Source organism: Ipomoea triloba, chromosome 12, assembly GCF_003576645.1.
Source record: "Ipomoea triloba cultivar NCNSP0323 chromosome 12, ASM357664v1".
NCBI classification, from domain to species: domain Eukaryota; kingdom Viridiplantae; phylum Streptophyta; class Magnoliopsida; order Solanales; family Convolvulaceae; genus Ipomoea; species Ipomoea triloba.
The window spans coordinates 23,801,001-23,816,024 of record NC_044927.1 but is presented as its reverse complement, the minus strand read 5'-3'; the positions used below and the strand labels follow the sequence as shown (position 1 = coordinate 23,816,024).

The 15,024-nt window shown below is 33.6% G+C and overlaps 3 protein-coding genes across 3 annotated transcripts; all 3 read left to right on the top strand.

Annotated features, from left to right (window-relative positions):
• The first annotated feature begins 230 nt into the window (after positions 1-230).
• LOC116000106 (GDSL esterase/lipase At5g03610-like) lies at positions 231-2,435 on the top strand. The gene is made up of 4 exons (XM_031240130.1): positions 231-360; positions 465-671; positions 896-1,158; positions 1,669-2,435. Exons 1-4 carry the CDS (start codon positions 294-296, stop codon positions 2,209-2,211), a joined length of 1,080 nt encoding a protein of 359 aa, XP_031095990.1. The 5' UTR covers positions 231-293; the 3' UTR covers positions 2,212-2,435.
• A 2,953-nt stretch (positions 2,436-5,388) lies between these two features.
• Positions 5,389-7,228, top strand: LOC115999553 (GDSL esterase/lipase At5g03610-like). The gene is made up of 3 exons (XM_031239395.1): positions 5,389-5,644; positions 5,990-6,255; positions 6,664-7,228. Exons 1-3 carry the CDS (start codon positions 5,443-5,445, stop codon positions 7,198-7,200), a joined length of 1,005 nt encoding a protein of 334 aa, XP_031095255.1. The 5' UTR covers positions 5,389-5,442; the 3' UTR covers positions 7,201-7,228.
• Positions 7,229-12,656: 5,428 nt separating this feature from the next.
• Positions 12,657-14,532, top strand: LOC115999790 (copper transport protein ATX1-like). Its single transcript, XM_031239695.1, has 3 exons — positions 12,657-12,748; positions 13,789-13,864; positions 14,152-14,532. Exons 1-3 carry the CDS (start codon positions 12,740-12,742, stop codon positions 14,325-14,327), a joined length of 261 nt encoding a protein of 86 aa, XP_031095555.1. The 5' UTR covers positions 12,657-12,739; the 3' UTR covers positions 14,328-14,532.
• The last annotated feature ends 492 nt before the right edge of the window (positions 14,533-15,024 follow it).

Below are 15,024 nucleotides of genomic sequence, written 5' to 3'. Positions count from 1 at the left end.
TGAACAATTTAATAAACTAATTCTTTGCCCATGAAATAACACATTTTACACTCACCACTACTTAGAAAACAATTTAAAATTAAACCAAACATACGGAGTTTAAGCAAATTATTTAAATTAATGAGAGAAGTTGGGAAGCATTTTTCCCCCTTCATTTGGAAACATATTAAATTATGGAAACTTCACCTGTAATACAATCAGCTGCACCACCATAAAACCCAGATAAAAGCAAAAGGTCTTCTAACCTGCCTGCAAATTAAACCACTCAATTTCAATACGTATAATAATACATTATGGTGGAAAAAGTTTGTTTCACTGTCTTCTTATGCCTCTCAGCTTGTTTAGCCACCCTTTTATCAGGTTTTAATCTGATCACGCAAAACTATCTCACCTTATTATGCTGTGCTTAATTACTTCAATCCCAAGTTTTATGTTTTTGTTTCTATTTGTATTGATAATTTCAGAGGCAAATGGTTCAAGGAGACAACCACAGGATAAGTTTATCCTCAATGACCCCGAAAAGCTCTTTGTTTTCGGTGACTCCTATGCTGACACCGGTAATTGGCCACCTACTGATGCTTCCCGGCCTTGGAGGGAACCTTATGGTATGACTTTCCCCGGCAAACCTTCTGGCAGATGGTCCGATGGTCGCGTTCTCACCGATTATATAGGTGCCGTTTGATGGTTCCTACTTTTATTTTTAAAATTTTTGCGTTTAACATTCCCTATCAGATTACTATAAGACTAATTTAGATTCCAGTTAAGTTAGGTAGATTTATAAAATTTGACTCTTACTAAAAAAAATTTGCCGTCATAGAGCTTGACGGCCAATTTTATTTTGGGACAAATGAAAACAGAAACATATAATTAGTAAATTTTTGGTTATATATATCAGCTGCATATCTGGGAATAGGATCCCCACAAGCCTACAGTTTGTGGAAAGGAGATGAGGAAGCAAAACAATATGGGTTGAATTTTGCATATGGAGGGACAGGTGTGTTTGACACATTCGAAGGCGGTCCGAACATGACGACACAAATAAATTATCTGCAACAACTCCTTCAACAAAATGTGTACACCAAACACGACCTTACGTCGTCCGTAGCTCTTGTCACTTCGGTCGGGAATGACTATAGGAGTTATCATGGAGATATACATGTAAGTTCTTAGGATTAATTGCTTACCGCAATGGCAAAAACTCATCAATTGACTATTCAAAAAAGGTAAAAATTGTGTGAGACTGTCTTACCGGTCTCAATTTATAAGACGGGTAGGATCTTTGATTAATGAGGTCAAAGATCTGACCCATTATATTAATAAAAAATTTAACTCATTAATCAAAGATCCAACATCTCTCACGAATTGAGACATGTAAGGCGGTCTCACACAAGTGTTACCCTTTAATAAATGATTCGGATATCACTTGTTAAGATCAACACTTCTCACCCCCAAAAGCTATACTTGTCGACAAAGACGTAACTTTAATTTATTTCTTTATACGCCATTTTTTAGAAATATAGGTGCCGGACTTGACACTTCACCGGCATCTCCCCAACAATTTCCTAATCACCAATTGTTGGACTTGATCCTTCGTCAGCCTCCCTCCCATATAAGTCATATAAATAAATAATCATATGTATGTTGACTATGTTTTATATATGTTTGCAGCATATTATTGAGGAATTTGTTGAATCCATTACAAAGCAGCTTAGTAAGAATCTTAAACGCATTCATGAGATGGGAGTCCCCAAAGTAGCCGTGACAGCAATGCAACCTTTGGGGTGCCTACCCATGGTAGCTTTTGCAACCGGCAAGTACCCAAACTGCGACGAAAATACAAACAACATTACGAGGTTTCACAATCAAATGTTAAAACAAAGGGTAGACAAACTCAACAACCAAACCGATGGGTCACCTTTTGTTATTGTTGATCTCTATGCTGCCTTCACGACAGCCTTAAACATTAAACACAACCAACATCCTGGGAAATCTAGTTTCCCACATCCATTGGCGCCATGTTGCCTTGGTAACTGTGGGGAGGTTGATGTGAGTGGAAAGAAGGAATATGGACTGTGCGATGATCCAAAAATGGCATTCTTCTGGGATATGACACACCCATCACAGCAAGGCTGGTTTGCTGTTTATTCTGCCTTGAAATCTTCTCTTCCCCATCTGTTTCATCACCCTCAGCAGGAGACCCCAATTGTTTAGACAATTCAATGTTCAAAATGCTAATAAGATCGAGATCGAAATTGCGCTTATTAACATTGAATAATAAGATCAACCGTACCATCATATCCTAGTAGTATTAGCATCTTCACCCTTGTTTTTCTCATCTACGTACCTTTTGCTCTACTTAAATATATCTATACACTAGTGTATGTAATTCGCGAGCAATGTTTGATGGATTTATAATTTACTTATTTTTTTGAAAATTTTGATAGATTTATAATTAATTTATATTTTGTGGATAATTAGTTTTAGTTCAAATCTTCCCTGGAAGGGGTAACTAAGTGGATTGAGCATAATTCTTCTATTAGAAGATCACATGTTTGAAATTTCTCTCTCTATATATATACTATCTTTGTTGAGTTCGTCAAGTATATCTTCCTAGCGTGATTCACTTAGCCGCTTAGGTACCATAGGGTGTGAGTTTTTCTGTCATAAAAAACAACATACTACTGACTAAGATTTTATTAAAGGGAGAATGGGTCAAATAGACCAACGAACTTTACTCAAAAATACAATTAGGCATTGAACTTTACTCAAAAATGCAATTAGGCCTTTGAACTTTGAAAAAGTTCAATTAAACACTCAAACTTATCGCTCGGTATCCCGGTTTACACTCCCACATGGAAGTGGGTTCGAGCCTCAGTGGAGGCAATTGTTGACTCTTTGTGCTTCAGTAGGTTGAGAAAGTAGCTATGAACAGATACTACATTGTAACAGAGTTAGTAGTACTCAAAAAAATAAGTCGCATACTAATTAAGTGGCAAGGGACTAGTACATTGTAATAGAGTCAGTAGTACTCAAAAAATTAAGTGGCAAGGGACTAGTACATTGTAATAGAGTCAGTAGTACTCAAAAAAATAAGTCGCATACTAAGTGGCAGGGGACTGAAAATAAGTCGCATACTAAGTGGCAGGGGACTGGTCAAATGGTTTGCTCCGTTCCACTCACATGGGTGGGGATAGAACCCCAAAAATAAGTCTATCGATTGCTTCCCTTGGCCAGCATACTAAGTGGAATGGTTTGCTCCGTTCCACTCACATGGGTGGGAATAGAACCCCCAACCTCATATTTAATAGACGAGATTCTGAATCACCACGCCAACCATGTTAGTTAAAAAATTTTCTTTTTTTGAATTCCTTAAATATAAAGAAAATATTTTCTTTAGTCATCTTAGGTATCTTTTTTCCATGGAGTTTGGGACAGAGTTCAACATAGCATGACCAAACTACCCTCATATCAAATAATGCTTATTTAAATATAATATTTACAATATTTTAATTTAGATTTTTTAATTTATAATATTTATAAATTACTATTATTTTTATTATCATATGTTGGGGCATGCATACTGGTATTAATTAAACATGATGCATTTGTACGTACTCTTGTAGTATAATGTTTATATACAATACGCGTTGTATTTTATGAATATGAATATATTATGAGTATACTATAAAGTGAATAGAAATACATATGATGTACATTTAGTTTAGTTTTTATTGATATTAAGGTTTATATTCATGGACATATAGAACAAATATTATGAATATAGTACATGATCAATGTTATTAATCATAATGTGTCCGTAGCATAATGTTTAAATACCATAACTTTATTTTTTTGAACATATAGAAAGAATATTATGAGCCTACTATAGATTATATAGTGAATGAAAATACACATGATGTACATTTAGTTTAGTGTTTATGGACATTAATGTTTGGTTTATGAATATATAGAAAAAATATTATGAACATAGTACATGATAATGTCATTAAATATGATGCACTAATTGACACCTAATATAAAATGATGTCAAGTTAGACTAGGATCCACCATGCAAAGTGAACCTTGATCCACGATGTAACTTGTCATTTAAACCTAATATGATTAAAATATCAAATATCAAATATCAATGCTATTGAAATTAATATAATTTGGGAATGTATATTGTCGTGGTCGTCGCCGTCGTCCTCCAAAGAAATAATATTATCTTTAGGAACGTGAAGCAACGTAGCACTACACATAGCTTACATTATTACTAGTATTAGTGCAATAGTTTATTAGTAGATGCAGATTCCAATATCTTTGTACAACCTGATTACATTTAATTAAAATTTTTAAATTCAAAATTTATGTCTATCAAAATCACTTTGTACTCCAGATTTTAGGTGTCCCTTTAGTATAAATACCCACAAATTTGATTTAATCTCTGCATTTTTTTTAGTATAATTCTCTTTGTATCCCCATAATATTTTTGGAGTCTAATAAGCGATAAGTTTTGTGGTTTTGTTTTTTATTTTATTTTATTTAATCTCATCCAAGACTAATCCATTATAAAGCAAAATTTGATTTAATATACCATCCGTACTTTATTATAATAAGAAATTGCTAGAATATCATTTAATATTTTAATAATTTATTTATTTATTTTGTACTATATAAATTATATAAATAATAATAATTATTGAATATATGTTATTGTTTGTACATCGTGACATACTAGTATTATATATAATAATGTTTGTTGATAGTTGAATATAATTATCAAGTCAATAATCTGACCAACTTAGTTGGAGTTACTTTCAATCTATAAATATTTTGAACAACTTAATGAACTAATGGGTTTTGAACAATTTAATAAACTAATTCTTTGTCCATGATATAACACATTTTACACTCACCACTACTTAGAAAACAATTTAAAATTAAACCAACCATGCGTAGTTTAAACAAATTAAGTATTAAATTAATGAGAGAAGCTGAGCAGCATCTTTCCCCCTTCACTTGGAAACAAATTAAATTATGGAAACTTCACCTTTAATACAATCAGCTGCTCCATAAAAACCAGCAAAAGCAAAAAGGTCTTCCAACCAGCCTGCAGATTAAACCACTCAAGTTCAGTACATATATATAATAATACATTATGGTGGAAAAAGTTTGTTTCTCCATCTTCTTATGCCTCTCAGCTTGTTTAACAACCATCCTTTTCCCAGGTTTTGATCTCATCACGCTAAACTATCTCACCCCTTATGCTATATTTACTTCAATTCTATGTTTTTTTTTTTTTTTTTGAAACCCAATTCTATGTTTTTTGTTACTTTAACTTTTCCTTTTTTAATCCTTGTTATGTTTTATATATTTCTAATGTGCAAGTAAACGTATTTTTATATTTTATTCTATTTGTAATGATGATTTCAGAGGTGGTAAATGCTGCAAGGAGGCATCCACTTGATAAGCTTATCCTCAATGGCCCCAAAAAGCTCTTTGTTTTTCGGTGACTCCTATGCTGACACGGGTAATTGGCCACCTACAAATGCTTCAGGGTCTTGGAGGGAACCTTATGGTATGACTTTCCCAGGCAAACCTTCCGGCAGATGGTCCGATGGTCGCGTTCTCACTGATTACATAGGTGCCATTTGAGACAAATTAAAAAATAGGAAAAAATTGTATTTTTTGTCCTCCAATTATCCTCGTGGTACAAACTTAGTTCTTTTAAGTTATATGTGTGATTATCTTTAATCTCTAAATTATGTACAAATTATTTTAGTCTCATAAAGGACGAAATCAAAGGTAGAAAAAAGTCCCTGAAAGGCTAAAATCGTCACTTTAGACATAACTTAGGGATTAATTAATGATGGTCACAACACATAGATGTACCATTGAAAGACCAAAAATACAATTTTTTCAAAACGTAATTAGTAAACTAAATATTAATATTTTAAGTAAAAATAAAATTTTTGGTTATATATATCAGCGGCCTATCTGGGAATAGGATCCCCACAACCCTACAATTTGTGGAAGGGGTATGCGGAAGCAAAGCAGTATGGGATGAATTTTGCATACGGAGGGACAGGTGTGTTTGACTACGCAAACGTTGACGGTCCGAACATGACGACACAAATAAATCATCTGCAACAACTCCTTCAACAAAACGCGTACGCCAAACACGACCTTACATTGTCCGCAGCTCTTGTCACTTCGGTCGGGAATGACTACAAGAACTATCATGGAGATATGCATGTAAGTCTTATAGCGTTTTTTTTTTTTTTTTTTTTCAATTTGAGTCCTAAACGAATTTTTGTGCTTATTTAAATCTTTGATGATTTTTTCTAATTCAGTCCTCAATCCTCAACTATTAGAATCAAGAACTAAATTGAAAAAAATCACTATAGACGAGAGTTAAATTGGGTAAAATCACTATAGTCAAAGATTAATTTGGATTAAACCCCTATAGTCGATGATTGAATTGAGTATTAATAGTTGTAAAATTACCAAGCTATCTTAACATAAGATTCAATTAGGTAAAACCATCAAAGTCGAGAACCTAATTAATTAAGCATAAAAATTCGTTTAGGACTAAATTGATAAAAGTGGTTATAGTGAGTACTAAATTGAGTATGTATTAACTAGTTTTATATATGTTTGCAGCGTATAAAGGAATTTGCTAAATCCGTTACAAAGCAGCTTAGTTTGAACCTTAAACGCATTCATGAGATGGGAGTTCCCAAAGTAGCCGTGACTGCAATGCAGCCTTTGGGATGCCTACCCTTGGTAGCTTTTGCAACTGGCAACTACTCAAACTGCGACGAAAGTACAAACAGCTTTACGAGGTTTCACAATCAAATATTAAAACAAAGGGTAGAGGAACTGAACTACCAAACCGTGGGGTCACCCTTTGGTATTGTCGATCTCTATGCGGCCTTCACGTCGGCCTTGAACATTAAACACGACCAGCATCCTGGGAAATCTAGTTTCCCGCGTCCATTGCAGCCATGTTGCGAGGGTAAATGCGGGGTGGTTGATGAGAGTGGAAAGAAGGAATACGCAGTGTGCGATGATCCAAAAATGACATTCTTCTGGGATATGGCTCATCCATCACAGCAAGGCTGGTTAGCTGTTTATTCTGCCTTGAAACCTTCTCTTCCCCATCTCTTTCACTGTCAGCAGGCCACCCCAATTGTTTAGACAACAATTTAATGTTCAAAATGGTAATAAAAGCTGAGATTGATAGAAATCTGGATGGGGTTAGTTTAATCTAAACATAATAATTTTTGTAAAATAATTCTACAATGCATTATTTAATTTATAGCTATAGGGCTAACCTATTTATGTTATTGGAATGAGATTTGTCCAATTGGATCTGGCTCAACTAATTATGTATCCATGACATTTACACGTTTTACACGTTCTAGGACCAAAGCTACGTACGGATCGGAGTTTAAACAAATTATAGGGAGTACTAAATTAATGAGAGAAGATAGGGAGATCTTGCCATCTTTCACCTTCACCTTCACTTGGCAAGTTTTCCTCACTGCAATTTTTAAGGAAACTGCACCCTTAATTAAGAACAAGCTTCTGAACTAAAACCTGAGAAAGCTCAATTTCAATGTAATACAATATATATGGAGAAAATAGTTTGTTTCACCATCTTCTTATGTCTCTCAGTTTGTTTAGCCACCCTTTTACCAGGTTTTCATCTGATCACGCAAAACTATCATATCTCACCTTAATAACTTTTAGGGTGCGTTTGGTTCGCACATAGGAATCGGAATCGGAATGGGTATCAAATACTTGGTAATGGTAATGAGTTTTGGTGATAGTATTTGACATGTTTGGTAGTTTGGTGGAATGAGAATGATTATTAATAGTTTGAGAAGAAAGGAGGAAGGGAGATGAAACCCTTATTTAATAAGGGTATGGGTTTTGTCATTAATGAGGTATTCCAAACCCATAGTAGCATTCACAAAACCTACAAACCAAACACAAATAATCACTTTCATACCCATTCCTTATGTCTAAACCCACCAACCAAACACACCCCTAGTTTATGTCTTACTTTTTACTTTAAGTTGTTCTATTATTTGTATTGAAACTTTCAAAGGTGAATGGTGCAAGAAGACAACCACATGATAATAAGCTTATCCTCAATGGTCCTAAGATTCGATGTTGTTTGTTTTCGGTGATTCCTATCCTGCCTTCATGTCTGCCATGAACATTCAACACAACCACCCAGGTATCCAAAAATTTTATTCGTGATTAGTATTACATTTGAGCATATAAGTATGACATTTGTTCATATAAGTGTTACACTTACATCTCGATCCGACCCGACCTGACATGTCTCATGGTGAGATGGTCTCACACAAGTTTTTGCCTTTGTATATATCTACATTCTATTTGTATAAATAAGTTACTACTATATATACACACACACATATAGGGGTGTAAACGAATTGAATCGAGTCAAATACTTCAGTATTCGATTCGAATTCGATTATTTTGATGAGTATTCGAATTCGAATTCGTTTAGTGTTCGAATCATAAATTTCGATTCGTATTCGATTCGATCAATTTATTCGAATATATTCGATTCGACTCGAATATTCGAATTCGAAATGACTATCTTAAATTTTTCAGTAAATTAAGATAAAATATATCAAAAATTGACTGAAGATTGTTGCCTTCGCCAAACGACAGTGGCCGTGAGGAGTTGCTGCCCTACCTTGCTGAGTTGCTCTCCTTGTTGCCGTGCTTCCTTGCCACGACAATGGTTTGCCGTGAAAATGGGAGGAAAAGAAGAGGGCAAAGCAGTTGGTGGAAGAGGCGAAGTTGGGAACTGCGGCTGCCGAACTGGGAAGACTGAAGGGTGAAGCACTGAAGCGGTTGCTCTCACTTTTATTTTAGCTTAGGGTTTATGTCTTTACTAGTTTAGTTTCTTTATATATATATATATATATTCGAATATTCGAATACTATTCGAATCGAATCTATCCTGGTTTGTATTTGGATTTGAATAACATTCGAATCAAAATGTGTATTCGAATTCGGATTCGTATTCAAAATATTCGAATTCGAATATAACTATTTGTATTCGAATCACGAATCGAATCAAAATTATTTGATTTATTTACACCCCTACACACATACACACATATATAAGGGGTGCGGGGGCCAACTGCCCCATTACCCTCCTCCGGATCTGCCCCTACAAAAAATATACTTAGGGTGTGTTTGGAAACCCGAAAAATGTTTTCTGAAAAACATTTTCCGGGCTTCTTGTGTTTGGCAAGACATGGAAAACAAAAGTCAATGGAAAATAATCTTGGGTCAAAGGAAAATAGGGGTCATTTTATGGAAAATGACTTCCCCCAAAATTTTAGGGAAGTCATTTTCCAGGCAGCGTTTCTCTCATCCATCCTTCTCCATCTTCATATCTTCTTGCTACACAATCAAGACTAACCCAGGACCGTCATCATCTTCAAGCAAACCAAGCCATAGGAAACCAAAAAAACTCCATTTCCGATCAAAAATCAGTCGGGATTCATCTCTGGTTTCCGATCGGAAACCAGAGTCTCAACTCCGACCGGAAACCAGAGAATCTTTGGTTTCGGTCGGAAACCAGAGAGTCGACCGACTCTCTGGTTTCCACTGGAGTGGAAACCCAGTGGAAACCAGAGAGCTTGCTTATTTTTTTTTTTAAATTTTATACTTTTAAAAAAAATTAGTGTTTTATTAACAGGAAAAAAATTAGTGTTTTTTTTTAAAAAAAATAACACTAATTTTGCTTGTTTAAAAAGATGTCTCTTGAATTATTTGGATAAATAATGATAATACTTGATAGAATATGTGATTTTAACTTTGGGTTACAATTTGCTCATTTTCTAGAAAATGAACCAAACACATCAATACAGTTTTCCGGAATGCAATCAAACACTGGAAAGGAAAATGTTTTCTGGAAAATGACTCATTTTTCAGAAAACATTTTCCAGAAGTCATTTTCCGGGTTTCCAAACACACCCTTAGATTGAATAACACAACCATTTCACCTACTATATTGCACTATGGATGATCAGTTGAGTAAATAAAAATTTAGGGAGTCATTAAGTGAGAGGATCAATAATGTCTACTACGCACAAGGAGTTTAGGCCACCACATTAAGTGCAATAGCTGCAAAAACTTAATCATGTATCCTTAATAACAATTTATCACTCAAAAATTAATTGTGATGTCTGTGTGTCATTAGCTGTGTTTACTTTACTTAAAATGTTTTCTTTAATTTATAGTCAACTTTTGCCACCAACATGCCTGTAATTAAACGTAAGATTCATACTTCATAGGTGGTGTAACGAATCAGAGTGCTTCCTGGTACCTCGGATGTCATGGTGCCCGGTCTACGTATTTGCTTACGCCGAGATTGAATTGCAACCAAAATGGTAAAAAACTAAAACACGTACGTCATATAAATATATGTCGACATTGTTTGGCCACTACAACGTCGCGACAATCAATCACCGAACCGTTCGTCATTACTTTAATTACTTCAACGCTGTGTACTACCGGCCTACTCAGTGAAATATGGTAAACTAAAACTCAAATATATCGACATGAGTGTGTAAGTTGAGTTGAATTTTAAGGATTGAATGAATCCTAAGCTTAAGGTCTTGATTTGTCTTAATTTATATTAGAGTTTTGGTGAAAAAATAAATAAATTACGGGATGTGTCTCAAATTGAATTGAATTGTAAGACTATGGCTAAAGTGACACTGAACAGAGACAAAAGACAGCGGAGAAAGTACTCTATCCTCTTGTCAATTTGCAAGAAACTCCTATCAAGGTGATAGGAGCTAAGCTATGGGAAGTTGTACTTTATGTTGTGTGCGGGATTCTGTGTGGATTTGGGTTCGTTATGTTAGAGTACGCATGGTCACAATTTGGAACCGTTAGTTTAATAAGTTTGAGATTTAACTTGAATTTCAACTTGAACTATTATAGTAGTGGTTTAGGTTCAAATCACTGTTTTGAACTGTTTCTAAAAACATTTTTAAACTCTATACTTGTAAATTCTTATGAATTAGTGATGGTGGAGAAATTAGGTCTGCATGTGTTTATTTGATTATATTATTTAAGGGACTGAAAAGGCCGTCATTAGCAGCCCTACATCCCATGTTGGTTATTAGTGTTCTAATGGTTTTACAAGACCAATAATAATAATAATAATAATAATAATAATAATAATAAACAGAGCCTAAATAATATTGACAATAAGCTAAAGAATAAGTACAAAAACACAAGTCAACAAATTTCAAGACTAATCTTGATCTAGATGTTGACATAGTAGAGAGGAACCATTGGATTAGGTGTCCTAGTGAAAATTTCAATGATGTTAGAAGGGCGCGCCGGGAAGGAGGGGGTGGGGGGAAGAGCATAGTTTATAGTGTCCTTCCATTAAAAATGAGTGGTTGACATGCTACTTCAATCAATTATTTCCATCCAATTGTCATCACCACATAGTGCTATGTGTCATTGTTCAAACCCTTTACCAATGAGTATTGTCCATTACTCTCACTCACACAATGGTTAAGCCGTTAAGATGGTCTAGTTGGGTATTGTTCCTTTAGCTATCTTACAAGTCCCATGATTTGATTCTTCACAATTGTATCTCATTCATTTCACAAACCGATTGAGCAACTATAACTCGCTAGGCCCTAGAGCCTCATGATCATCAAATAGATGTACTAGTTGGTGTCCCTTGGCGGCTCTCTGAATTTTTGTAAATATTTTTTTTCTTTTCTTTTTTATTTTTTTATTCTTTATTCTATTTAATATATAATTGTTGCCAACTTATTTTTTTTACTAATTTATTTTTATTGTTTTTTTCTTAATTTTTAAATTTGCTCTCTTATTGCAAAAAAAAAAAAAGTAACATAATTTTTTATGTAATATATAATTTTAATAATATATTTTTAATTAAAATGTATAATTATTAATTTAATTAAATTTTGGATGATTTAATTATAGTTTAAAATGATTAAAGTAATTAAAATATAGTTAATATAGATTAATGAGTCCACAAAAAACTTTAAAAAAATTTAAACTGTTGAAAAGAATAACTTTTGAGTTTGGTTTGCGTGTAATAGTTGATGATGAGGTGGATGATGGTGCTAAAAACACGGGAAAAAAAATCAACACGGTTAGACATACTTTAAACCTAAATTTATCATTTGACATAATTTTATTATAAAATTAATCAATTCATATATAAATTGTTTAAAAAAAAACAAATATAAATTAAATAATGTGTCATATATCATTGTATGTGATATGATTTTATGTAAGTACCGTTTTTTCACCAATTTAAAACATATTGGAGTGGTTGAAACAAGATTTTCGTACCTAAAAATTACTTATTACACTCTCTTGATCGAGCACTTCGCATAAAATTTCTCATATGTGATATGTAATCTACACATGATAAAAATTTCATTTAAATAGTGACTTAAAAAAAAAAATCAAACGCACAAAAAAAAAAAAAAAAAATCCACCTGACTGGACTCATTCATCGCAAATGGCACCATAAAAATACTTTTATTTTTATATTTATAATTTATTTAAAATTTCCCCCTATCACAGTTCCTATAAATTGCCCATCAAATTTCTTTACCGCAAAGCATCCAATCCTTTGACTTTCGAAAGTATCTGGGGTTTTCTTCTTCCGAATCTCACCATGTCTCAGGTATTTCCTTACGATCGAACTTCTGAGATATAAATTTGTATGCATATTCTTGAATCGGCATGACTGTTCGTTTATTCCTTCGAAATTAAATTTTTGCTTTTGATAATCAAGAAAAAATTCGTGATATTCTTTGAGATTTGCTAAGCTTACGCCTGATTCTGCAGAATCTTGAATATGGGTGATTTCTTTTAGCTAAAAAGTTGGGCTCTTTACATGAAGTTGATATTACAATGCCAAGAAATTTGCAGAATTGGGATTTTTTTTTATGGCCCGATTTGATGGACTGGGATTTCTGCTTTTGTTCCTTTATTTGTCTTTTAGTATTTTTAATAATTTTTTTTTGTTTATATTATCTTGCTATGTAAGCTTGAAGCTTTGATATCTTTATTGATTATTTCTCAATTGGAATATCTATTCAAGTATTTAGATGGTGAATGACAGCTAAACATTTCAATGATCTTAATGAGTTAAAAATTGTTGGAAATTTGAGTATTTATATAGAAAATTCATTCAAAGCTTAAGCTTTCCACTCAGTTTGTGAAATCATTTGTTTTTAGGCTAATGAAATCTGAGTCTATGCTGGAACTTGATTCTGGAATAGAAACAAGAATCCTCTGTTCTAATCCATTTTTCTAAAAATGACTGTATCCACAATGATAGATTGTAGACCATCTGGATATTATCGCAAGCCTTAAATTTTGTTTGTGTTGTTGAATGGATCAAATAATGAGTGAATTGATATCATTATTACTTTATGGGGTTGAAAATTGATGTAAGAATATCATACCAGTTTTTATTGAAATATATAGGTGAAATTGGGATTTTGGGAAAGAATGGAATCATGTGGTTTGAGTTGTCTGCTTTAAAGTTTGAATACATTCACAGCTTACGTAAACAATCAGTCATAGACCTTATTCTTTGTTAGGCTTATCATGTTCTGTGTTGGATACTTGGATTGAATGTTATGGTCTTATAATTTGACAAAGATTTCTGTGTTTAATCCCATTTTAGGACTAATGTGTCTTTGTTCACTGTGGCAGACCGTCGTTCTGAAGGTTGGCATGTCATGCCAAGGATGTGTCGGGGCTGTCAACAGGGTTTTGGGGAAGATGGAAGGTATATTACATTATTACCACATTTTCCTTAATACTCCAATGCTTTTCTTCTTCTTCTCGACTTCTACTTCTTTGTTTTAATACTAGTTCCTCGCTTCTTCTCCCTCCGATCCCTACCCGAACCAAAAATTTAACCATTAGTTCATCAGTAATGGGAACGGGAATAAGCCAATACTACTATGTTTCATGGTTTATACCCTTGAAGGCTTAGCTGTTTATTTTCGGTCACGATCAGTTCAGCCTTGGATAGCCAACGTTTCTAACGATTTCTTCACAAATGGATACTAGGTGTGGAGTCTTTTGACATTGATATTAAGGAGCAAAAAGTGACTGTCAAGGGTAATGTGGAACCTGAAGCGGTTCTAAAAACGGTTTCAAAGACGGGAAAGAAAACTTCATTTTGGGAAGCAGAAGCTCCTGCTGAACCTGAATCGAAGCCTGCAGCTGCCGTTGCCACTGCATGATATATATGATCATTGCAATGATGTTAAAATGGATTAAAGCTAGTATGCTTATGGAATGTTATGTCTTTATCATGAGTGTAGTGTGTTATAAATAAAGTGTTTGTCAGCAGTTGATATTTTATAGCAAAACAATGTTCTGTATTTCATATATTTAAAGAATGCAATGTATAGGTTTTAAGTTTAAGGAAGTTCTCTTTTATCCTAACCATGCCTGAGTTCTTGAGGTTTAATTTCCTTGTTTTGGCCTTCAATTGCTTGCTTTCTTAGTAGTTTTACCGTTTGATTTACGGGAAAAAGCTTGCAACCAAGTTGTCTATAGTTAACCTTATAAAACTAGGGAAAACTTGCAACCAAGTTACTTATAGTTGACCTTATCAAACTAAATATTCAACCAACTTCGCTGAAGTTGTCATTTCAGTTGTTTTGCCCTATACCATGACTAGGTGAAGTAATTAAAGAAGTACAATTTTTTTCTTTTTTGATATTAGAGAAATAAAGAAACAAATAAACTAATTATACAAAACGTGATCATACAAGTATACAACACCAATGTTGTCCCATGTTGGGATAGAAGAATGCATGTATGTTCATATAAAAAAGAAATAACTTGTGTGTTGTTATTAGGGGCAGAAAATCTAAGAGCATTCATATCAAAAACAAAAACACAAAAAAAAAAAAAAAAAAAAAAACCAAAAAA